General features: G+C 37.0%; 1 protein-coding gene across 6 annotated transcripts in view; it reads right to left on the bottom strand.

Moving 5' to 3' along the window:
• The window catches only part of CACNB2 (calcium voltage-gated channel auxiliary subunit beta 2), a 265,965-nt gene that overhangs the window by 32,297 nt on the left and 207,233 nt on the right, over positions 1–26,435 (bottom strand). For 4 of the 6 annotated variants that reach the window (XM_068934621.1, XM_009673671.2, XM_009673670.2 and 1 more), the window contains 6 exons: positions 15,540–15,662; positions 11,027–11,163; positions 9,214–9,290; positions 4,794–4,927; positions 1,279–1,359; positions 897–955 (listed from right to left, as the gene is read on the bottom strand). In XM_068934621.1, the coding sequence (XP_068790722.1) occupies positions 897–955; positions 1,279–1,359; positions 4,794–4,927; positions 9,214–9,290; positions 11,027–11,163; positions 15,540–15,662 (611 nt within the window). Of the gene's footprint in view, positions 1–896; positions 956–1,278; positions 1,360–4,628; positions 4,649–4,793; positions 4,928–9,213; positions 9,291–11,026; positions 11,164–15,539; positions 15,663–26,435 lie in introns of all 6 variants that reach the window. The other 2 variants (XM_068934622.1, XM_009673673.2) reach the window with 1 other exon arrangement.

The following is a 26,435-nucleotide window of genomic DNA, read 5'->3' on the forward strand; positions in this document are numbered from 1 at the left end:
ATGAGAGGCAACGGGCACAAACGGAAGCACAGGAAGTTCCATCTGAACCTGAGGAAAACCTTATTTCCTGTGAGGGTGACTGAACCCCGGCACAGGTTGCCCAGAGAGGTGGTGGCGTCTCCTTCCTTGGAGATATCCAAAACTCGCCTGGACATGATCCTGTGCAATGTGCTCTAGATGACCCTGCTTGAGCAGGGGGGTTGGACTAGATCATCTCCAGAGGTCCCTTCCAACCTTGGCCATTCTGTAATTCTGTGATACAGTAATGCCTGGAGGCTCAAACACAAATCAGATTGGAACTAGGATGCTACTTATTGTGCCAGAGTATTTAAAGACATTGGGCCATACTATCCTGTATGCTGCGGAGGACAGGCTTTAACACCACTCTGAGATCAAAAGTCACAAAGTCACAGCCTGTCCACTACCAAGGGCTACAGTACTTGAACAAGAAGGGGAAAACAAACTGAAACTCCCCAGTAGTCCTATTGTGACTTCCCGTTAGAGAGTCTAGCGTTACTGATAAACCTACCTCCAATTTAGAGAGTAAGAGTGTGGTAATCATAGATGTTAGATAGTCTGAATCCCTTGTCACTCTTTCAAAGTTAGATACTGTTATAAAGCAACTAAAGCTGAGATGGAAATACGGCTCTCATTATCTTGTAAAAAACGTATGGAATACTGACAAGATATTATTTAAACAACATTTAAACAAGAGAATCTTTTCTCCAGTTCATATTTATAAACCCGTAAAGAAATATCTAGCAATTTGGCATTTGAATGTCACAGTCAGCAACAAGAATACACATATTTTGCTAAGGACATCACAATTTCTTTAAAACCTGGTATTACCAAAATAAGAATTGAATTCAAAAAAATTTGCATTACAATGTACTTACCGCCCTTCAAATCTATGTTTTAAAAAATCAAACAACGCTTTTTGCATCATATCTGTTACCTAAAAGCAAACAAGCAACAAATTAATAATCACATAAGAATACAATAATATTTGATGCCAGTAATTTAGAAAAAAATCTAATTAAAGTTGACAGGAATCTTACATTTCTGTCATAGTATTCAGTTGTAAGTAATTTATTCTTAATCTGAATTCTGATGTCAAGTAAAACATATGTAACCACGTAAATAGTAACAGTATAAACTATTTGTATTTTTGTCTGTGATATGAACTGTTTTCCAGATTAACTACCTCTTAATATTAGAATAGAAAGGAAGCCAAAACCCTTTTTTGGCAAAATAAAAACATTCACAAGAATCGCTTACCTCATATCCCTTCAAAGAAGGCCCCACTAAAACTACTGGTCGCATAGAAGGCACTACATCATAGGGAGGGATGTGCTCTGTCTGTGAAAAAAAAAAGACTTTCAGAACCTCAGCACCCAGGGAGACTGTAACACATTACTTGCAATACAAAGAATTTTGAATTTTCAGTGATGTCACCAACAGAGTAATCATGCATTCATTAACTTCTCCTGAAAGATGGTGGTCCAAGATAAGGAAATCACAGATTCAGGGATTTCCTTTGAAAAAGCTTTTCTTTGATTTCTGCTTTCATTGCAGCTTTCATGTTCACTCTGTGGAGCTATAAAACTGTTATTCTGGAGACCATTCACACCTCCCACCCCATAATTCCAAACTGATTAATGGAAAAGGTTATTTCTAAAAGTTAATGATTTGATACGATTGACTGTGGAGCTGTGACATCTGTTTCCCATCAAATTTTACTTAGGCAAATTACAAAGGAGAAAAATAAGATAAAAAAGGATGGGAAAAGCACAACCCATCATCTCTTTTTATGTTCAGATCTGCCTACTGCTTTATAAAACATTGTGACACCACTGCAAACTCCCATGGGAGCACTCATAATCTAACTTCCACATCCACAATTCACTTGCAAATGAAACCAAAAAAATGACTGATCAAGTTAGTATTTACAGAAAAATTTCATAAACAGAACTTGGGATAGCAGTACTTCTACTTTCGGAAGCTCCTGTCACCACCCAAAGATGTATTATATTAGTATGATATTCACTAAACTACTCACTGATGTATCATGCACATTTCATGAAAAATATTTTAAAATATAAAGAGATTGGACGTTTCCAAGGATTGCCAAAATTGTTATACTGCTATTGAAATAAAAGAGTCAAACTTTTTTTCTTTAATAAACTCCTATGCCCAATATATCACCAAGAACTACTACTGTTGTCTTGTCAGAAAGAAGTTTTTGCTAGAAAAAAAGGATTTGGTTTATCTTTTTCTTAGGGAAAAATGTTTCAAATCCAGACCCAGTAACCTGGGAAAGCTATGGAAAGGAGGTATGCCAGATCTATTTTTCAAATGCCTGCATAGTACAAATACATCAGTCAAGATTACAAAATACAGTCATCGTTCATTATCTCAGTACTCAACATATCCCAAGATGTTTCACAGTAAGGAGGTTAAAATAAATACATACATTCCAAAACACAAAAACACAAAGACAAACATTAATAATACAGTGACAGCACAAAATGCTACACAAGCAGCAGTCTAAAGCAGTCTAAAACATGGAAAACATTTTTGTGAATGTTTTAAAATGTAATTTATCTTACTTTTTGTTACCTGTAGCTTCACCAGATAATTAGTACCATAAGAATGAACACCAGTGCCCAAGGCATCATAAGCATATGAAATGAATTTCTCTTACACAGTGCAGAATCTCACTCGAAACATTTCAAAGCCAAACCCTGTAATTATGCCGCGTCAGTATCTAAAGGCATCCCTTCGCTGTTGTTGCTAAGATTACTAATCCTCTGATAAATGTATTAGGACGCCTCGTAAGAAAAGTCCATTACAGGTAAGTGCTTATAGCATGAACGCCCTGATGCAACAGACCTTTGTTTTAATGTGGCAGGCTCAGCTGAAGATATTCATGCTAGAAGTTAACCAGCTATTTGAAAATTAGGGGACGCACAGAAATTACCTTATTTGATGGAATATGGGGTCCTTTTAAAACCTACTCTGTAGAAACAGATAAGACCTTTTTTTCTTAACCTTTGCAGGCTAGAACTGATGAAGCTGTCAGCAGAAAACTGACTGAAAGTTATCTAATGAAAGCATCAGAGTTCTTTAAACTTAGCATTAGAGAATCTAATCTTTTAAGTGGCTGGCACTGAGCTACAGAGCTTAACTCGAGCCAGAATAAAAAATATTTTAGTTTTGACCATATGGCTTTTGTTCAGTGGTTTGAGTATGCATGATTAGTTTGGGATGACCATCCAGTTTTTAATGCAAATATCTGTGTTACAAAAAACACAACAACTTGTAATCATTCTGACAAGGAAGACTGTAAGCACCATAGATAGAAGAGATCTATAGAATTAGCTACCATCTAGCAGCAAGATGGTTCATCTAAAGTTAAGTCTTCTAATTGGTTATGCAGATAGCATCCAATACAGATCAACATGTGTTATTCTTCCTTAGCACTTATATTTGATTATAAATACAACTAATGAAGAGATCATTCAGCATCAAGAAACTGCTACTGAACTCTATCGTGGGCTGTGAATGACATATTATTACTCAACAGAGCTTACTGAAGCAAATACTGCTGACTTTGGAAATGAGAAGGATCCAATATTATTTAAAAGAGTGTGAGAAGGGAAGAGAAGAAGAAAACATTTTATTCTACTAAACATGGGAGCATCCACAGCGCTGGCAACAGTGTCATTTGGCACTATTTATAAGCAGTGTAACCGTCTGATGTTACCTGTAGCTGTAAGTGAGCAGTTAAAAACAAATGAAGAGGAGGTATGAAAAATTCGAGGATAAAAAAAGTAAAAGTTGAAATGTGGTATTTGGCTTCGTGGTTTGGGTGCTACCTACTGTCTTGACAACATATTCCAGCAAAGATCCCAGAGATATTGCATTTTCAAGTAAAAAGGATGCCAATGGCATAATTCCGTAGTGCTCTAGGTTACCTACGGAGAGAGACTGGCTCTCCTGGGAACCACTAGTACCACTTTCAATAGCTGAGATACTAAAAAAATCTGACTGATGGAAAGGAAGGCAAGAACATTTGTCTGCTAATTTATACATGACAACAGGAGAAGCTCACAGTAAACTGCCAAAACAAGCCTGCAGTTTTCCACTGGTCTTGCTCATCTGCAGATTTTGCACCTAGTGAATTAGAAGTTTAAATACTGACTAAACTAAAAATTCAAGAGTTTTGACTATTTGTTTTGTAAGTACAATCTGAGTATCTGATTAGATTCCAATAACAATGCCAATAGACTGAATTGTAAGAAAAAAAAAAAACTTGAAAAAGACAGAGATAGAAAGAATAAGCATGCACTAGAGAGGTGCATTGTATGGATTTGTTAGAAATAAATTCCTGAAACTTTCAGAAGACATTCTAAGTGTGTCCTATTATTCCATCAAAAAGGATAAGTACTGTGGCAGTATTTCACGGAGGCACTGAACTTGGGTCTGTTTGTTTTAATGTACTGGATCCACTAACAGCTTGATACGCTTCTTCCTTAACTCTAAAACAGCTGCATTGTTAATGTGGGGTGATAATGCTAATGATGCCAGGGGCAGGATAAATGCAGGTAATGTCAATATAAACTTACCGATTTCTGCTTCTGCTTAGCTACAGCAGCATGGAAAAGAAACAAAGAATAACAAAGCATGCATGTTATTGGCTTCTCAAAGGACGCAGACAGTTAACAGGACTAGAAATGTGACGCAGTGCAGGTGAGCAGGTGGACAGATGGGAGCTTGGAAGTTGGTGTTACCTTCTTAAAGAAGGGCATTCTTTTCTCTTTGGAGTGGGGTGATGTTACACTGTTTGCACTGGGTTTGGGGGAGCGATGGTTTGCTGGAATATCATTTTCTTCTGCATCTAAGCCAGTGGCATCTATGTCTATAGCTATATACAGACAAACAATTCAGAATTATCAGATGACAGGGAAAGTAAAAATAGGTTAAAAAGGAAATAAAAAGTAAAGAAAAATAAAACTGTCCAGAGCAAAAAATCAACCATGAGTACAAAACACAATAAAACAAGGGAAAAATTTAAAGGTGCAGTACATTAGGATTAGAAAACATAAGGCAATCTGTAACAGCTACTGTAACATTTTCCTCTGATCCCTTTTTACAGAATTAAATCAGACATACACAGAATTACTCTTACAAAACAGGTCAATGGCCAAGTTATTTTCTTTACACTAGTTGAAATCCAAAGCTACGTCACTGGAGTACTCAAAACTTTCACCAGTGTAGAACAACAGAATTTGGTCAATTACATACTAATTATTTTATAGCACTGAGCACTCATTAACAATCTGTATCAGCAACTGAAATTTGAAATGTCAATAGTGCGTCTTTAGGAAATTAAAAAACAAAAGAAGAATCACTTTGGGAGCCACAATCAGCCTAACACTGGTATAGTGATATCTACATTTATCTTAGGGCAGATTACAACTGGCATTTTTAGACCATTTTACCTAGAAATGCACAGAGGCATAAGATACATTTATCCGAAATAATAAAAGCAGATCTACTGACAGTGAAAACTATAAAGAATGGGCAGCGTAAAAGAGAAAATTCAGCCCAGGTATCACAGAGACCTGAATTCTGTTGTAAAGAGCGCGGGGATGCGGGCAGGGCAAAATGGAAGTGAATACAATAAAGCATTGATCTTCACCGTCTGCCCCAAAAGAAAGTCATGCACAGCACGCAAAGCTTGTACCGTAAGTATATGATATCTATCCTCTTTAGCAAGTGAATAAATAATGACAATATAAGAAAAAATCATCATGGACTTAGAGACAAACATATTTCCAAAACGCAAAGCCATGTCATCCTGAGGGTAGAGACCATCAGTTACCTGCTAACTACATCTGAAACAAAAGCTGAGACTCTTTCACAAGCGTTCTCAATTAACAGCAATCCTGATCTTAAGTACTGTATTAAATTTCTCTTCAAAGAGCATCCTAGTATGACAACAAGTACACACACAAAAGCCATCCACAACCTCGCTGTACCACACATCGCCTTAGTGTGTAAGGATGCTACCCACCCCTCAACACACACCGACAACACAGACTTATCTTGCCATGCCAACACTGAACTGACTCTAACCCTCAACAGGTCTGTAAGCAGTATGATTTGCATAGACTTTGTCTAAAACCATAATCCGTCATGACAAACTATCATGAAACCACCTGAGTGACCTGCTTTCAGCTGCTTAATGGGTGGAACATCAATGAATTCAGCAGCACGTGCTAATAAATTATGCAATGAATACATAAGTGCATCGCAAGCCTTCTACTGATGGAAAAGTGACTTGGGACACTGTTTCTTCTGCTTGAGTAATGTAAATCTTCCTATTTGAATAATCTACAGATCTAATTCTATGATCCCCTGACAACAGTCTAGTCCCACCACACTCCTTTTGAAGTTGACCTTGCCAGGAAAGCACATGAGCAGATCCACACCCTGATTCTATACTCCAGTTCCTAAAAACAGCTGCAGAAACCATGTAACGTTTTCTTCTAGCAACACAGAACAAAAAGAACATATGATCCTTTGCTGAATACAGCCTGGCACAGGTATTTTACAAATTACCCATAATAAGGTATGTTAAAGCTCCTTAGATTCTATGTTCAACTAAAATCAGCTGCAAAGAAAATGAGGACTGTTAAATTTTCCTGTAAAAAAATGCAGCATTTGATCAGCTAGACACCGTACAGTTCAACATATTATATTACTGCAGAAACTACTGCAATAACCATTTCAAACCTAGAAACACTGCAAAAGTCCCTGACTTTAAACATCAAAAAAAGAAGAGGTATTGCCTCAAAATGGATGAAATGATAGTCTGAAATCTCATGCTGACGCTCATCCAGAAAACTATCTATTTTAATGGAATAAAACTTTTTGAAATACTGTTTCGATACATTATTATTTTTAGGCAATATATTGTAAGTGGGAAAAAAAATCTTGTCGGTTTATATTTGTCATTTTGAGGGTTATTTTTTGCATTTTCTCCTGTCTCGTTTTCCATTCTCAGTCTTCTCACTACATAACATCCTCTGTAATAGCTTTTTACTGTTAACTGCTACCTATAGTTTTCCTCTCTTCCCCCAAGTCATTTTTCCCAGTCATCCTCATCCTGTTTGATGGTTCATGAGGACTGACTGGACTGATTACCATGGATTATTTAAAGGACAAAGTGTCTCCTTTCCTTTCGTTTTTCAGTGATTCTCCATCTTGTTTGGTTTTTGGTTATGCAGTACTAGATTATGTTGAAAAAAGAAACCCCAGACTCAAAAGTCAAAAAACGAAGTTAACTTACTCCAGTTCCCACCTATTCAACTTACTAAATAATTGATGTATTTGCCATTTATTATGCTTTCCCAAGGAGGAAGCCTGGGAATAGCAGAAATGTTGCAGGTCAGAATTGAACTGTGCTTAAAAGTTAAGCAAGTTCGCATGCATACTATTAGACACAAACTACACCCCATTCACCCATTTCTCCTTCTTGATATGTTTAAAAATACATAAATAAGAAACCACTAAACCAAAATCTTAAGATCATGCAATAAGCTAAAACACACAAATCATAAATATTCTCCAAACCTTCAATGCAACTGAGTAAACTAAACCATGTTAATCTCCAGGAAACCATGCTTCTGCACACTACCATTTAAAGAAACAACTCAATGCAAGGAAAATTACAGCATCACTAGCGTATACTGATAAACAGATGTGTTCTTGCCAACCAGATACTCTTGTCTTTGTGTTACATCTAAAATTAGTCAATCAGTAACCTAACTACAATATTTATTCTCTTACCTCAAAACTCTGTGCAACATTCTGTAAAATTTCACATGTACGAGTTACTTTGCTATAAAAGTGTTTTCTGTATGCAAAGAGTATTATAGTATTACAGAAAACCACAGATGAATTCTCTAACTATAACATTGTAACATAGATCCATGAACATTTTCTACTGTGAAAATGCAGTGATTGGAAAATGGGTCTTAAGAGTAAATAAAACACTTTAAAGTCAAACAAAACATTAGATTAACAAAGATTAAACAAAAGATTGAAGTGTGCTATACAGACTTGTACTAAAACTAGACACATTAAATTAAAAATATATTTTTTAATCAAAATGGCAGGATAGGGAGTTGAAGTGGAATTTTGATACACAAACTGGAATTGTAATAAAAGTTAGTTGTGACAAACAATTCATGGTTGCACAGGAAAGACAGTTACTTTTCAGTTAATTTAATCAAATGAAGCTGCTACCATAACTTGATTTAACTCTTCTGTTTGTCTCTTAATGTTCATGTAAATAGCTTAAAATCTTTAAGATCATTTTAATACGCCTACTTTGTAGCCTAGGCCCCATATAAACTAATATGATCGGAAAATACACATTTTTGTCTCTCTAAACAAGGCTCTGGCAATATTCACTCATATTTTCTGACTTCAGGTATTCAGAATCTGTTTTCTCTCTCAGGAAATAGCTGAATTCAGTAGATTAAAAAAAAGTATGTCAGAAGATTAGGTTTCATGCAATCAAATAGCTCATGCTAGTGTCCTATTCCAACTCACAATGTATTTGCTTTTCAGCTCTTGAATCTAACCCAATTAAAACGAAAATCTGTCTTTTGATGCTTTTTGTGAAAAAAGACTTCTGACACACAAAAAAAAATCCGGTACGCTAAAATTGTGTGAAGCACATTGTCATTATCAGAATTGTGAAACTGAAAGTTCCTGTTACTGTAAAACAATGTAGCTCTTGATGCCACTGCAGAAACCTCACAGGAATTTCTATCCTCTTATTGCTGCTCTTTCTCTTGTGCCAGAAGGCACTTCTTACTCAGCAGGAGTGCTCAGACCAAACCTCTAACTACCTTATTGCAAGACAGACTCACCCTTTTTCTATGACTTCCCATAAAACACCATGGTAAAAGCAAAGAGGGACTTGACTCGATGTTAACAGCCCTATGACTGTATGAACTAGCCGGCATTAATTCCATTACTTCCAACCTTACCAGACTAATATGGCAACACAACCACCCAACTTTATGCTTATGAACTACAGCAAATGAGAAAAATATGACTAACTGTAATATAAACTTAACCAATCAGGTGCATGATTCTGTAAAACGCTTGTCTAAAGGCTTGTGACCTACTCACCAGATGATGGAGGCGTCGATTTTCTGGAACTAGGAACTATGTCACCCAAACTGGATGATGAGTTTCCTCCTGATTTACTGGAGTAAAGCAACAAATTAGTTCGAATTTCTATAGCTTTCTCAATATTTATTCCAGTACATTTATTACCCGTCTTCTAAATGAGCTGCTAGCAAAGAGACAAGCAATATTTCTGGTGGCGATATAGAATATACATCTTACACCAAATATGTGTGCAATTCCTCGGTCCTCAAAAGTGTAAATATCAATTAGTTTCCTTTCTGTTCTGCTGTGCAATATCATTCTGTTGCATACACTCTTTCTACTTTATGATCTTAATATGGATCAATTGTTAATATGGCTACTTATAGATAATTATTAATACTATTACTCATTAATACGACTAATTCTTAATTCAATGAACATACCTGTTTCCTTTCACTGAATAGCTATTGATAGTGTCATAGTGAAACTGCATTGCCTAACAACTTTTGAATGTAATTTAAATAAAGTACAAACTTGTTTGTTGCCTCACTACAAGGTAGCACTTACAAAAAGGAATTCTTGTCAAAAGAAAATAAAACAAACTAGGCTTTTGTCAAGTTCTGCTTTGTGAAAACCTATCAAAGTTGGGCAAAAGAAACGTTTTCAGTAATTTTATTTCAGTTACCATAACAGGAGAAGCACTGAAAATGAATGTAAAAAAGGCTATTTTCCTCTTCAAGTAATTAATATGATAATACTAGCTACCACTTTCATCATATTAAAATACTAATAATCACTGAGTAAATGCATTTGTGTAGGACTGCGTCAGCTGTATTCAGAAGAGCCACCAGAGGTGCAAGGAACCTGACTTGTCCTGCTGGGCACTGCAAACTGATGCAACAGTCATGTCACAGTGAGCGAAGGCAGCTGAGGACCGAACTAGTCTGGGTCCTGGCAGACATACCCTCCAAACACTGCTGCCTTTTCTATCTAAACAGAAAAGCTTTTCCAAGCTGTTTTCCAACATTCAAGATGTTTCCAAGCCGTTTTTTCAATTCCAGCTCCATCCTGCCCAGACATACTAGAAACAGTTATGTTCCCTATATACCCAGAGAAGAGCAAGTGGCATTTGCTTTCCTATGCGTTACTGTTTACTGGAAAGGAAAAATACTGTATGAAACGTTCCACAACAAAGGTCACATTATTACTGTCTTGCAATATTGTACAATATCTTTAGACACTGTATCTTTACATTTATGTAACGAAGGGTAGAGAGTCAACAAATGACTGAGCATGAAACTTTCATTACAAAATGTGCTCATCTTAAAAGCTGTATTCGCAGACAATGAATTTGACAGACCAAAACATTTTCCCTAGGAGCCTACAAAACAGACACTGGCTTCAGTTTATGAACAAATTCAACTTAACATGTTCTGTAAATTCTAAGATCAGCGTTAAAAGTGTTTAGCAATTACAAGGTTGTGAAAGCAAATAACAAAGGCTAAAGAAGTTAGGGAGATTGCTTTTTAACTCCAACTTTTGCTTGCACATACTACATGTACTGTCTGGAATGTGTATTTGCAAACACCTTATGAAACTTACAGCAAAGAAAAGCTATGTGTAGACCACCACAGACAACCAATCTAAGTATCTGCTTCCTTCTCTCATGGCAGTGGCATTATTAATTATACAAATTATTTCCTTTATTGAAAATATTTGTAGTTGCCGATTATAATAAGTAAATAGAAACACAGCATACATAGCACTGATGGCCAAGTTACAGGCCACAGTCAATGCTGTGCTATTTTTAATTATTTGTTGCTGTTATTACCTGGAGTAGAATTTTCCTTGTTTTGCCTTTTGTTCATGCTGCAGCCTCATGTTTTCGAGCTTGACTGGGCTTGGTATGAATCCTATTTCACAGCCTTCTTTTACCAACCGTCCTATCCACCAGTCATTATTAAATTTCTGCAGAAAAAAAAGAAAAAAAGTCATGTACTAAGAAATTACTGCATTTTAGATCATTCTGTTATTATTTTTAATTTGAAGCTAATTCATTTTATGTAATTCCTTCCCTGCGGTTAGTCACTGTACTATATTATTATGGCAATGAAGAATCCTGGTAATTTTCACAAATACATTAAAATAATTATACCTTGCAAAATATTAAAACTCTACAGTACTTAAGCAGAAAACTCTCCCTCCTCATAGACTTCATGATTTTCCCTGGCTGTTGTTTCTGCCCATTTCACCAGCTTTATTTCCTTCTGCTTTGCAGTCTTGACTCTTCACACACAAGGGTTGATTTTATTCTCCCATGTTGTTTCTCCTTGGTGGACACGAGAGATTTCTTCTGGCCTGTTCCTATTGTCTGCAACAATTTTTACAGGTCTGTAATAACCTATTTTTCTTGTTCCATTATATTCCGTTATCTATTTAAAATAAAAATATTAACTTCGCAAGGTCCCCAGTTTCTCTCAATTCACTAATATGTTCTGAAATAAAGACTCCATTCCACTTTTTATATATGTTTTACTACATACAGGTCATGTAGTTTGTCTGATCTTTACCATATCATGATAGATCCATAGGGAAAGGCTATCTTTGGATAACTAAAAAAATACAATTATACAAATATATAAGGTATTCCAGTTAACTGAATTTCGGGCTAGACAGATATATGAGATTATGACCATAGCTCGGGTTTTTTATTGTTGTTGTTATTGTTTTGTACAGGCTGCAGAGCAGAATTGTTTGGGTTTTTTCCTCCATTATTTACTAACCAAGTTTGGCCTAGAATACAAGTTCCATGGGGACAACTACCATCAAATACAAATTATGGATAATTTGGATAATTTATTAAATTTATATTTATATATATAATATAAATGGGGAGGGAAGTTACCTTCTTGACTTCCAAGTGATGGACAACAAAAAAATTTTAATTTAATTATTTAATTAGCAGTTTTAACAAGTGTACCGATAAGAGTAAAAAAAGTAAAATGTGCGGGCTCTCATAAAATGGAATTAATTTCACTGAGAATACACTGCCATTGCATAACTGATATGCAACCTAAAATTGCAGTATTATCTTTCATTTTGGCTACTATAGAAATGTTACAATGCTTGAAGCAAATTTTAGGCTATTTAGCTAATAAAAATAAAAATTAAAATGAACACAACTTTAAGCTCATGAAATATAATTAGCTGCATCAGATCTTTTTCATCCAGTGGGATCCTCTCTTTATGAGTGAGAACGCCAATAACTAATACAACTAATAGGAAGTTACTCCGGAAGAGTAATTTCTCAAAACTTTGTTGCACTCAAATATCTTACTAAAATCTTAACCTTTTATAGCAAATACGAACTAAAGATATTCATATACATTTAAAATATGCTGAAGGATAATATACCTGCAGGAAGATTATATTGATAGAGTCAATGGAGGCTGCCATTGCATATCTGCTCGATGTTATACGTGAAGTTTGCAAGACACTATTATTTAGATTCATAAACGGAAGAGATAGCCAATTAAAAATCATCATTAAATTAATATCTGAACAGTCATTACTTTTTTATACTGTCCTACAGTACTACAGACTATTACTCATCAAAATTAATTTTTATTTATTTGGTAGAAATGCTAAATTCAAAGGAAATTTTACTTCACACCAAAATAAAAGCATGTGGAATTCACTCCTGCAAAGCATCAAAGCTAACTGCTGTATTAGTATATAAAAATTAGGATAAGATAACTTTACTCATAAAATAATGCCATACATAATATTCCTTGATTTTCAAAAACGATAGCAGAAAACTTGGTAGCAAGATGTGTCCAGGTTCAAGATGTGTGGGATGGGAAAAGGGATTCTCTTTACAGACACCTTTGCTTGGGCTGCACTTGAAACACAAGTAGGAATTCAGTGCAAGGCAGAATTACGCCCATGCACTAAAGCCCTGAAAGATTCAGAAGTGACTATGATGCAGTTTGTGTCTCTTCATGCAGGAAGGAATCCTTCATCTTTATATGTACTGAGCTTTAATGAATCTAACCTAACGACGAAGACAAATTTCCCTCTTATTTAATCATTGCAACACTTGTCAGCATTGACCACGTACATTTCGAATTAAGTTTTTTCTTGCTTGAGCTCTCCCAGCAGCACAAATTGTCAAACTCTCCCCCCAAACAAGAAAAGGACAGTATTGATCCAATATGGCATTACCACGCAGGCAAACGTTACTGGAGCTTATACCTGGTTGTCCTCCCCCCACCCACTCATTTAAGCATAAATACAGGAGTAACGCTGAATTTTACAGCGAATTACGATTTGCTACTTTTAACCTGCCCAACAAATTTCATTTCAGAAATTTCAGTTCTCCTAGCATCAGGGAGCACCAAAAATACTGATGGAACAATATCTGGCAGATGCAATAGCCTACTCCGCCGGTTAGAGAGCCCTGGAGGGTCAGCAGGCTGATGCAGCCGAAGAAGGGGAGGATCAGGGTGCGCAGGGACAGTCACTGCCCTGGGTGCCCTGCTGAAGAGGGCAACAGCCACAGCCCCACTGCCCGTGGAGCCACGAGTCAGGCGCCTCAGGGCTCCCTTCTACGCATCCCTTCCAGCTATGCACCTTAGCGGTCGGTCCTCTTAACCTGGCACCTACTGCCCCGCTCTGGCCTGTCACTGCTAGAAATTCACCTGTGCTTTAACTGTTGGAAAATAAAACCAGATATTTTTAAAGGTAATTAAGTGCAGAGCGCCTGTCCTATTCCACCTGAAGCTGCATAAAGAAATACATTTTGATCAATTTTTTGTATTCCCTAGCACTACATAGAGAGAGGAAACATAACAATTCAGCTGAGCTAAGTTTCATATTCAAAACATTTCTGAAGATTCAAAAAGTTCAGGAAGCTTTTTCTTCCTGAGTATCTTCTGTGCATATCTACTTCTGAGACTAAGTTGAATTAAGAGGAAAAAAGCTGAAATTCTAATAGCAAATCTGTTTTTAAGGCCCACATGGAAACAGGGCGAAAACATGATATGAAGCCTGAAATTATCAGCTTATTTGAAATGGGGATGACCATATAAAAGCCTTTAATCTAACCAAACCGAGCCATATTTTTCAGTGCCTTCAGATTCCCCAGAGAATGGTGACAGGCTGCTTTTGCCAGGATTCTGCGCCTGCACATCCCTATTTTTGTCACAAGACAGAGCAGAACAGTTCTTTTTCACTGTGAGACCTGAACAGTATTTTCCTCACTGCATACAGTTTGAATCCAAATTATCACCTTTTTCGTGTGTTTCATATATATTGAAGAAAAAGAAATCATTAATCACCAGTATGAAGGTACTAAAAGTCCATTTCCTGTGTTTTCTTAGTCTCTGCCCACCTGTATTTCTACCTCTAGAAAGGGAATATGTAACTACTCTACAGCAGTAGAGTTCATTAATCAGAACAACCGAGGGCTTTTCCTGCACAACAATCAAAAACTGGATAACTTAAAATGGGACAAAGATGTCATTTCAAATGTATGGTCTGTTCTAGTCCATTATGCTGACTTTATAGCTCTTTCACATTTTTGGATGGACCATTCTGTGCCAAAACTACAATGGAATACGACCAGAAGCAAGGAAAACTAAAAAGAGGCAATCATTCATAAGAGAGCAACAGGCAGCTTCGGAAGGCTTGCACGGGAAAGTCACCATGTTATTTGCTTTGGATTGTCTTCCACAGAAGAGAGAAAGAGGGAGGGTTTAGGTATTTGAAACTCTAAAACTTGGAATTTTTCCAAGGAAAACTACAGGAAAAGAAAACCAATGAAGCAAACACTGATGAGTGCCTTTTCAGACAGTTGCTATACTCATCTTTAAATCTACCACATCAACTTTTTAATGTTTAATTGTTGATAACAAAACACTGTGTGCTTCAGGGAGATAACCTCAGGGAAAAAACGAGGCCTGAGGATGTTGGGCTTTTGTGAGACTAAGTCCACGAATAGAGGGGAATGAACCACTGGCTGCTGAATCACAGTGAAACCCTGAGAGTGTTAGAATAGTGCAACCCATAGATATTATATTGTTGAATACGCAGGTGTAGATTTTTAAAGCCTCCAGTGATAATTTGACTGTATGGAAATTATGCCATTGCTTGCAATGAGAATAGTATTTCAAGGAACACACAATTCCTTATATACAGTTATCTGATTTATAGAACATTTGTATAGTGCTTTGACAATGTGAAGTGTTATCTTAATGTTAAAAAGTGGTAGCACTAGTACTCAAAGAGTAAAAAGAGTGGTGACCGTTAAAGAGAGTTTCACTTAGTCCTTTAGTTTTACTTACTTCTTTAACATGAAGAAAATCTTTAGCTTCAAATGAGATGGCCATGCCTGGGACTGGAACATCATCATCGTGAGCTGCACTGTAACCAACATTTGTCCGAACTGCAAATGCAACAGGTTTTGTCTGCAAAGAGAAAGATTAGCAGCATGAAGATTTCTCTCGCGAACACGCACACATGTACACATACACAAGGGATAATTTCTGTAAGCTATCTTTTTAAAATCATAAAAATGACAAAGAACCCTGAAAATGCATCGTCTGTTATTCTCAAAATATTTGTTGGCAGTATGAAGGTAAATTCACTTGAGGAACACAGCTGACATTTTGTTCCAAAGCAACTGAATCATCGGTAAAGCTCGAGAACACACATCATACTCATTCGGAAGGTCAAAGTCTTCAAAAGTTACCAGAAACCAACAGTATCCAGAAACTGAAGCACCTAAAATCACTAATAACAGTGGGGAAAAAAGCAAAAGTCTATGTTAAATGTATTCTGTATCAATATGTGCTGCGAAAAATCAGTATTCTAGAATCACACCAGGAACCAAAGGATATCAAAATTGTTCACATTGTTAAATTGACAAGTTCCTTCGCAAAATGCATTTCTATGCTATAAATTGGCCATGTGAAACATCAGGACGCAGTCTGTTTACTTACCTCTGTTACTTAACATTAACCCACTCATTTTATAGACAACGAGATTTTTTTCTAGCTACTACCACTCTGAAATCATTTGAGATGTGCCAAATCAGTAACTGGCAATCATAAACCAGCTGGTAATCCAGATACCATGCTCGGCTACTGCAATGGCATTGCACAGTAGACCTTCATCTGGTGATGACTTATTAGAGATTTCTAATCACAGTTCCGTACTTAGGCAGTGGTGCATCAAACTTGCACCGTGCTATTTTTAAGTACACTTGAATTTGCATGAAGTGCATTACTCTGCTTTCAAACCAGCTGCTAGGCCCCCCGCATTGACTTTCAAGGCACAGAAAGAAAACAAGGGAATCAGCTGAATAAACACCAACTGCTTTCCAGAAAAAAATTAGACTTCAAGTTAGTAATACTAGAAGTTTAACTTGCAAAGGCCTATTACAGTTTGCCAATACACAAATACAATAAAAATATATATTAATGGCAATTCAAGTATACAATTTAAGAGTAAAAGTCATGAAATTCAAACATGGATACAGCCAAATCTACGGTAATTTGGTTCCACTTCCTAAGCAGCGTAGTGCCACTCACATCAACCGTGGAAGAAAGAATTATAAGAAGAACGAGGCACTTATTTGAGGCATCTAAGTCCACAATTACATGTAAACCTTGGAACTAAGCATTTACCTAACCCCGATGCACTTAAAATTGAGCACATCCTCTTCCGCTGAGCTGAAAGTCCCTACCTGCTTGCAGTTCTGCTTCTGCACTTGCCCAGACAGAGCTACCTTGTGCTACTCAACAGCCACATGCCAGCTCCCACCTCATCTTCAGGGAAATTACAAAATCGGCAGAGGGATGCTGGTGCCCGCCAGCGTCGGCTCAGCAGGACGCCTTCCTGCAGGTGCACGGCTCATGCGCCCTGCCCTGTCAGACTGTCGGGCAGTTACCAAATACCGACCATGGGCAGCCTTGCCACTGTGCACACTTCCTGTTAAAACCTGTACCGTTATTCACTCTCAACTAATTAGAGGACTTTAAAAAATTTTATTTTCAAGAAGCAACAGCAGGAGTCAAGGGAACGCAGTGCTGGCCCTCCCCAGTGGGTCCCGCAGCCCCAGGGCCGCCCTGCCAACCTTCTCCAAGCACCACCCATGCTGAAAACCTTTCTGCCCAGGTACAGATTAAGCAGGCAGTAAAAGCCACCCAGCTCCACCCAGCCTACATCGAGAGCACAGCTTCTTCTCCTCGGTAATGCAACCGGAATGCATCAGAACAACCTTTATTCCACACCAAACAATGCTTTCAGCTTGCTCTTCTGTCAGAAGATACAAAGCACAGTACTCCTGGGACCCCCGAGGCTTCCTTCCCCTGCTGAACTTCTGGCCCACTCAGAAATCCTCTACTCTTCTCTTCAGATCTGGTCAATAGTCCCTCCACATTACGGCTGGTAAAATATCTTTAAAGAGGTGAACTAAGTCTAAGTCTAAGGGGCTTGCGACCATCTGAGGAGGGTATGTCATACCCGTTCAACTCAAAACCTACTAATGCCTCTACGGGACAACAATTTTAGTGTCAGTATTAACGATTTCCTGGCTGCACAAGCAACAAACAAGCAAACATACGTGGTATCTATCTTCACTGTACGGCTTGGCTGAAAGGTGTGATATTTTGCTGAGACAACAGGGGAAAAGGCATTTTCTACCTAAAGAATTGCTTCTCCAAGAGGAGCATATGAAAACGCATCCCAGCTTCCTAACAGCAAACTCAAACACCTGAAAGTAAAAATCATGCAATTCTCTGTTCAGGTTTATTCTGGCAACTTGCACAGTGAGAGAAGACAAAAATCTGCAGTTAAAATATATGATAATAATAATGAGGGAAATATATGAATAATTCTAAAGACAATATCATCCTACTTGGCCTGGAAAGAAAGGCTAGTTAAATAAAGGGAGAGAAGGTTTCCTGTTGCTTAATTTAGGTCTAATATACCGCAAACGTCACAGGGTTCCAACAAGGCACATTTTAAAACTGCTTAAATAGGACCTGTGAACGAACTACTATAGTCAAACAATTTATATCCAAGCGCATATTCCAGGAAATATTTTTAATTCAAAAGGTGAAACTATTAGCATTTTCATAACAGTGTGGTCAAGAGAGTCTCTGTGTACAGAAATGATGCAAGAATGGAGTAGATTTTGGCAGGGGACTGCAGAATGGGGATCACATTTGTGTGGTATTTACGTATGCATTTGTACAAAGAGATCAGACAACCATTAAATCATAAAAAAAAGCAAAATTTGCATACAATAGAGCTTGGAAAGGGCCTTTACTCTATTCCTTCTGTTGCTAATTCTGGAATTAATGGAAAAATCTTAAGAAAAGTTGGGTAGGAAGAGCTTTAAAGACTGACCTGGTACCATTTTAATAGGTACTTATTTAAACTGGAAGGCATGTGGCAGATTTTAAAAATCAAGTATAACTGAATATATTTAAGGGTTGCAAAATCTGGCTATAATTATTCCGTTACACATTCCCCTCCTCCCCATCTTAGTGTTTAAAAGTCATAGATGACTAGCTTTGAGATTTTAAAATTAGTTAAAAAAAATAAGTTTAAAAATTTGAAAGGGTTAATATAACCCTTACATGTGTTATTTCCACAGGTTTATACTATCACAGAACCCACATACTGACAAAATTTCCAGTTAAAAACAGCTCTGCACAGCACAACTTACTGATATGCTTTTTTTCATAGAGTCTGATGCATCTGCTTGGGGACATACTCTTCCAAGGATGGCACATTAATTAACAGAAGTATACTTAGCCCTCCTCTACATATTCTTTGGCAATCCCTGAAGTCAGAATGTTCACTTTGGGATGGTATTTGGATTTCTTTCTTCCTATACACAGGAGTAACTCTTTTTCCAGCCCAAGACAACTTACAGGCATAAGAAATCACAACCTTCTACAGCAGCAACAAATTAAGAACGAAACTGGTACGTCCCCACATTTGCTGTGAGTTACAAATAGCAAACCACCTAGAGCCAGACAGAGCTGAAAATGGGAAAACGGTGCTCTCTTTCTTTCATGCTTTAGAACTTAATCATCCGTATCTAATACTTTAAGAATTCCTGTCAAGGGGATAAATCAAACAAGACATTAACACGTTTCATTTGGAAACAAATATCCAAAAAAGCACATGGAAATAATTAAAAACTCTGAGTTTTGGCATTTGTGTGCTGTAAGTTTATTGTTCAGACGTTGCACCCAACACTTCTTACTATACTAACTACTGCTTCTGTATCTTCTCAAAGCATTTCTTGCTGTATCTGGTTCTCTTCACCTATGAATTTACTTATGCATGTATCAGTCATTACTTTCTTGGTGCCCTCTTACTAACAACGTCATGAATGCTGCGGTTGTGACCCACTGCCTGTTTTTTCCACCTGTCTCCCAGCTTTTAAAATATCTCAAGAGCTCAAAATCTTTCCTGGTATTTAGCCCCAACTAGAATATTACACATCAAATACTTGATCGCTATTTTTTTTTTTTAACCAGGTCACCTATTCTAGAAAAAAATACTAACAAATATGGGTACTATGTGAAAAATAATAAGAACATAAATTCCTAGTAATTTAAAAAAACAAATGTTTTCTTTCAATATGGAAAACCCTGCTGGAGATCTTACTCAAAAGACAGAAGGAGTAATACAGAACTGGTTTACATTTGCTCTGTGCAACAGAATAAAGTCCAAACCACGAATTATATTAAAAACTACAGCAACACACACCTGAAAAGCAATTCCGATCCACATTCTTCAGCTGACAGGAGGAGTATGCAGAAGAATATGAATGACAAGAGCGAACTGGTTTAGCTGATTTTACTGCAAGTTCTTATTAGCTGCTACCCTATGTTAGAAGATGATAACCACAACAATGTAAAAACAAAACAACGGCTGGTTGTGGTGGACACCTTTCTAATATTCTGAACTCTTTCAATGCACTGCAAATGGGAGTTCAGGCACCTAATACAAACTTCCAGACTCCAGTATGAGAGAAAGGTGTGTAAAAACTAGGCACACATGCCCCTTAATAAGCCTCATCATTCACCTTATCATTAAGCAGATGAACTGTTTGAAGGACAGCAAAAATCCTAGCAACCCAGCCTAGCATTTGATACAATTCTTCAATTACTCTTTCAATTTTAATCAGCACTCTGTTACCATAAATAAAAACTAGCCAACAATTACAGAACTAGGATACAACAAAGGGGAAAAAGAAGTTACACAGGCACTGAATTCAGTGATATCAAATATATTTCTTGAAAAAAATAAAAGCTAGCATAAAGTACTGTTTTTTAGTATTCATACACAAAAACATAACTTTCCAGAATTTAAAAATTACATGCTAACAGATTTGACACCTTATATGCCTTATTATTCACTTCACTACAGAAAACGGAGGTAGCAATATGCATCAAACTGTCAAAGCTCCTGAATAATACTTCAGCATTAAATAGTGCAACATGGAATATATCATTCACTGTTATTAGGAATTATTTTTTTGCAAAGCATAGTAAACTGTCATTGTAAATATGTAAAGGAAAAATCTTTGCCAAACACTGATAGGCAGGATAACATACTTGTTTATCCACTCTCATACTTCCTTTTATCCTCTAGTAAATATAAAAAAATGCCCACAGTATTTTGACCTGCTCCTAATAGCAGCAGTGGATGAAGGACTCAAGGCTGACTAAACACTTAACACCTCTCCTGCACTGCAAAAAACAGACATCTTCAGCAAAATAATGTCCTTGACATACTTCTCAGAGGTAGTCTAAAATTTCCTATTAGAGGGTGATGCCTGAAAAAGAGAAAATGGAAACTCTTAAAAACTATCTTAATGTGAAAGATAAGTAGCAGGTAAGAATCCTCTTTCATTTACTGCTATCAAAACAATTACTATGGAATGGTGAGCAGAAAAAAAAAGCAGAATCTTTAGCTACTTTGGCTAAGATACACACAGAAACAATATGTCCCATATTTTATATGCTCTGCTATACTGGTAGAAGGGGAGACTGAATTGCCATGGAATTATCCAACAGTAATTAATCTAAGTGAATATTCAAAACTAAAAGTTAAACACTAGCCTTTTCACATAGGTAAACAGAAGTTCCACAGAACTATAAACCGGTGTAGTTTTTCTTTTCTTGAACTACAATCATGAAATCAAATATCTAGCTGTTATGCAATTCCTTACCTTTCTAGGGAATTCAAGGAAAAAAACAAGGACCTTTTGCCAAAAAAAATCTCTTTTTGTCTGAACATATGCATATTTTTAAATATATCTAGTGTTTGCTTACGTGTGCTACAGTTCTAAAATTAGACTGGCTCAAAACAGTTAAGCACTTCCTGTTAATTCTCTAAATCCCCATGAAAATGTGATGGCAGTTTAGCACTCAGTTAATCCACAGTCTGAACTATAAGGGCAGCTGTTCCCAGATATTAAACAGTTTTAAATTTTCTCTCTCCTAAGAGAAACAATGTAGCTTGAAAATCTTCAGAATGAACAGTTCCACCTTATTTTCATTTCTTTTCCTTCAAAAATACATCACTCAACACACAAAATAACCCCACAAGGAGAAAAGTCACTAGACCATGAACATAATCTGTACCACTAGGGCAGGAGGTAACACGCTCCAATTTGGGATTCTTCATGAACCAAGTACAAATTCTGATCTAAACTCAGAATATAAATCAGTGAAACTATATTCACTCACTCTCTAAACAAACTTTGACTCTAAACTTTTGGTAATGCATATAAATAAAAGTGAGAACTAAAGTGGGACGAGGGAGGCTTTACCTCAGAAAAATTATTTTTACTTCTGCATCTTATTTCTTCTTTTTGGTTCACAGATTATATTCACGTGATACACCTTCATGCACACCCTCTCTACCAAGTCAATGCTAGTTACAGTATGATGGTCTGCTATTTATATTCTCTCACTCCTGTTTTACGAAGGAGTGAGAATAGCTCTCTCAGTCAATTAGTTGTATAAACAAGCATTAGTGTGCACCTCCTTGGCTGAATTTGCACTTGAGAAACATTTCACCCAAAACAGGGTAAAATAATAAAACTTGTTTTCTAGTAGTGTACTTAAAACATGGCAGGAGCCACTTTTTTCTATAGCTCATTTCAAATCTCTTTATGTTATGCCATAAACCTAGTGGATGCAGTCCCTGAGGAACCTATCCAAGTAGGCAAATCTTCTGACACAGAATCTGCTCACAGAACAGGTCACCTCCCTCATGGCCACTAATTTTGGGAATGTTGCTTGATAAGAGGGGAACAATCAAAGTATGTCTATTCCCCATCCACCACCAGAACGTAGAAAAACAGATCAGAGCATTCTCCAAACTACTTTCACTTACCCCTGAGACTGTCCTACGTGAAACACCGACCTTAGGGTTGAAGAATCGCAAGCAGAAGTTAAAGCTGCCTTTCCTCAGCTCTAGGTGATGAAGATCTAGGGCCTTTGACCCATTCTCATGTCTCACTTTACTACATCATTCCTACAGCAGAGTTACACTGCATTTACATTAGTTTAAGTCAAACTAGACACCTAATCAGAACGCACCCATTATGAGGATAATGCTAAGTCAAGAACTGACTCACAAAATGACTTCAGTCATCATTTTGACGAAGTGCTTCTCGAAGTTGGCATTTGCGTTCAAGTTCAGAGAATGTGTTTCAAAGCAAGTCTCCTCCCTCACCATTTATATATAATGCTACATATCATTCATCATATCCCCTTTTCACAGATGCCTGTAACTATATCCAGAAAGCAAGGAATTATTTTTCTTTCGGGTAATGAATATAATGTGTAATGGGTCTCTCTAGAAACACTACCAGGTTTGCACTCATCAAAGTTTAAAATAATAGACATTATTTTTCAGATAAGGTAAGATGGTACTATTCTCGAACTTTTCATTAGTACTGTTGGTAGGGGGTGAATACGTCAAATAATGACCTACATATAGGGACCGTAACTGAAACGATATTATACCACGGACATTTATAGAACTCTTATTTTCAGATTACATATAAAAATAATGAAACAAAGAAATAAGTATGCTTTAAGAATAAAGCTTATTCAAGCAGCACTTTTTGTCGAGTAATGAGTGATTTTTATCAAATTGATATCAGTGAAATTCACTCAAGTCTACCAATTACTTCACAGCATATACTGGGAAAAGAATTCAGTGCTTATACAACAAGAATAAACATTTTGCAGATAAAATTGTACATCCTATTCTGTAGATCATATTGCCATAATTTATATTAACTATTATCTATTGTTTTGGAGCTGGAAAAAAACAAAAATATCAAATAGAAGAGGTTTGCAATTTTTACTTTCTTATTTTGGTATGCTAATTCATAACTCTGTTACAAAAATCAAAATCACCTGAGTATACAAACAATTCACAGGAAATTTACAGCCTAAATGCTGATTATTGCTGAATGCACGTTGCAGGTAAGTAAGTAATTGTTCAACCTCTAAAGATAACATCCCCTCAGCAATCTCACTGCTAAGGAAGCAATGACAATTTGTGGATGTCCCAAGAGAAAATCAGAGTAAACCTGCTGCCACTAGAAGCAGCAATCAATAATATTAGGCTTAGCAAGGCCTTCATATTTGTGTGTGCATGTATCAAACAAGTCTGGTAGCAAGACAGACTCAGGGAATAGTTTAGGTTGGAAAAGATGTCCGGACCATCTAGTCCTACCTCCTGCTCAAAGTAGGTCTAGGTAGATCTGGTAGCTCAGGGCCGTGTCTAGCCGAGTCTTGAACACCTCCAAGGACAAGACGCTACAACCTTTCCCTGCAACCCGTGTCAGTGTTTAATCACCCTCGTAGTAAAAAAAGATCACAATAGTAAACATATTTATGAATAACTGATATAATGGTCCACAAGTACTGGACTGGATACTGCAATGAGAGGAAAATGAAATGGTACTACAAGTGGAAATCAGTAATTTCAGATTATAATTCTCAGTGGTTTAAAAGAGTACAATTTTAACCACTATAGGGTTGCAGGGGGCATGGTGAGGGACAAAAAGACAGCAGTTGTATTTTTTTTTACTATAGCAGATAGTACTGCCCCCATAATCATCTATTTTCTATTGAGGTAAAGTCTGAGGCTCATGTCTCAGATTAGCACCTCACTCTGCCAGGTGCTATACAGAGCACTTTCGACAAAGTGAAAGATCTGAAAAAGAAAAAATACACTGGGAGAAAAGAACACATTAAAATTTTAGTTAATAAGCTGAGTATAACAATGTCATAATGAGATTCAAACTGTTTCAAATTATTAAGGCATTTGATGTCAGGAATCTCTCTTGGTCCATCTGAGAGACAAGTGGTCAGCCAGAATATTAGTTCTGGGGCCAAACTTCAACATTTCTCAGGATCTGAGTCAGTGATTTAATCTGAGTATGCTTCACCATATATTTCCAGAATATGGAAAGATGAAAGATGAAGGCCCAGCCATTAACAATGCTTGTCCTGCCACTCTACAAAGGGTTGGCTCACCTAACTCCCAGCCAGCAGCGGTCAAAAACCCACCACTCTGCAGCTGCCTGTTCACCGGCGTCCAGCACTAATGCTCTCGTTAGAAATCCCAGCAGAGAGATGGTCCCATCAGACGAACCACGCCACAATTAACCTTCCAGTTGGACTCTCTAAGCAGGCTGCAAGGGGCACAGCGGGGAAAGTGAGCTTTTCAAGCCTAAATGTGATCTTCCTAATGACCAAGACCCAGTGGTAGAGATCAGCCAAGGAAGTCTTCTCCGAATCTCTTCAGCTACCTAGTATCTTTGCTGCAGTAATGCCAGCCCTCAGTGTTAAAGAAAAGAAGGAAAGTTTAACACGTTAAGCTGGTACAAAACAGAGTCTGCCAGATCTATCTTTTCTTAACAATGGGTATGCTTGAGAGATTTTTTTGTCCTCTCATACTGTCTAGAGAGACTTTTGTTACTATTTTAGCTCATCTTCACATACAGCTTGAAAGTCATGCTTCCTACTTCCTTTTACGAAGTCATATTTGAATAGAGTCACTGATGTCGGTTTACATGCAGCTCAAGAGGCAGCAAAGACTGAAATAGCTTTAGTGACGCACACAGAGCTCTCTCATATGAGCAGGGTCTTTTTTATTAGAGCATAGTGCCATCAGTCAAACCTCACCGGTGGCAGTGGGCTGTTTGCACGCGAGTATGCCAAAAAGGTCGATCTGCTCTATGACCCACATGGGGAGTTAATGGCAACTACTGGAAACTGCACAGCTGAGGGAGACAGGACTCCTTTAAAGTCTGCTTGTGGTTAATGAAAATATGCTTATTCTGGCAGCAAAAACCAGCAGATGAACCTGTTATTTGCGATAAAAATAATGTGCTGGGATTTTACGTTCTTTTCTCAATGTCACAGGTGAGGATATTTTATGATTATGAGAGACTGTAAGCTTATGAGACAGTATTTTAGTAGCTCTTAACTTTATGGCTCAATTCAGGTTCATATAGAGAAAAGATCTGCAGAAACATTTTCACAGTATTCACAAAGAGAAAATTATGCAGGAAAAGCATAAATCCATGACAAGCACACTAACACAAACAATAAATAAATCAATAAGACTATGGTAGATTAAAAATGAAGATATAATTACCATAACCTTCTGGAAAAATGTATGGCATTGAGAATGCTTTTTAACTCAGCATTATGCCTGCAAAGTTTACGGCTGGATCCCATATTTAAATAATTTTGCATTTCATTTTTGGTAATTAGATTAGAAAGGCTACAGGACCACTGGAGTCAGAGGTTAAAAACTGTCGTTAAAAATTGTTATGTTTTTATAATATGTTAAGCTTTTTTTTTTTTTTTTTTTTTTTTTAAAGAAACTCTGCTGATAAATTCATCCTTGGCTAGAAAACATAGATTTTGTAGCTAGACTGCCCTATTTGTAGAAGTTATATGAATATATGTTTCAATGATGATATTCTAGAGTTTTAAAAGCGAGATGTTAAATCAGCTCTTACGTAATATGCTGAACAAAAATAAGAAGTTATTTCGGAACGTGGTAAACTCCACATCTTAGTCAATGTGCCTACCCCTTTCAAACAATTACATTTTATGACCACAGCTTATGTTATCCTACTCTTCGACTAACTATCTATTGTTTCTGTAGGT

The sequence above is a fragment of the Struthio camelus genome, chromosome 2, assembly GCF_040807025.1.
Source record: "Struthio camelus isolate bStrCam1 chromosome 2, bStrCam1.hap1, whole genome shotgun sequence".
Classification (NCBI taxonomy): Eukaryota; Metazoa; Chordata; class Aves; order Struthioniformes; family Struthionidae; genus Struthio; species Struthio camelus.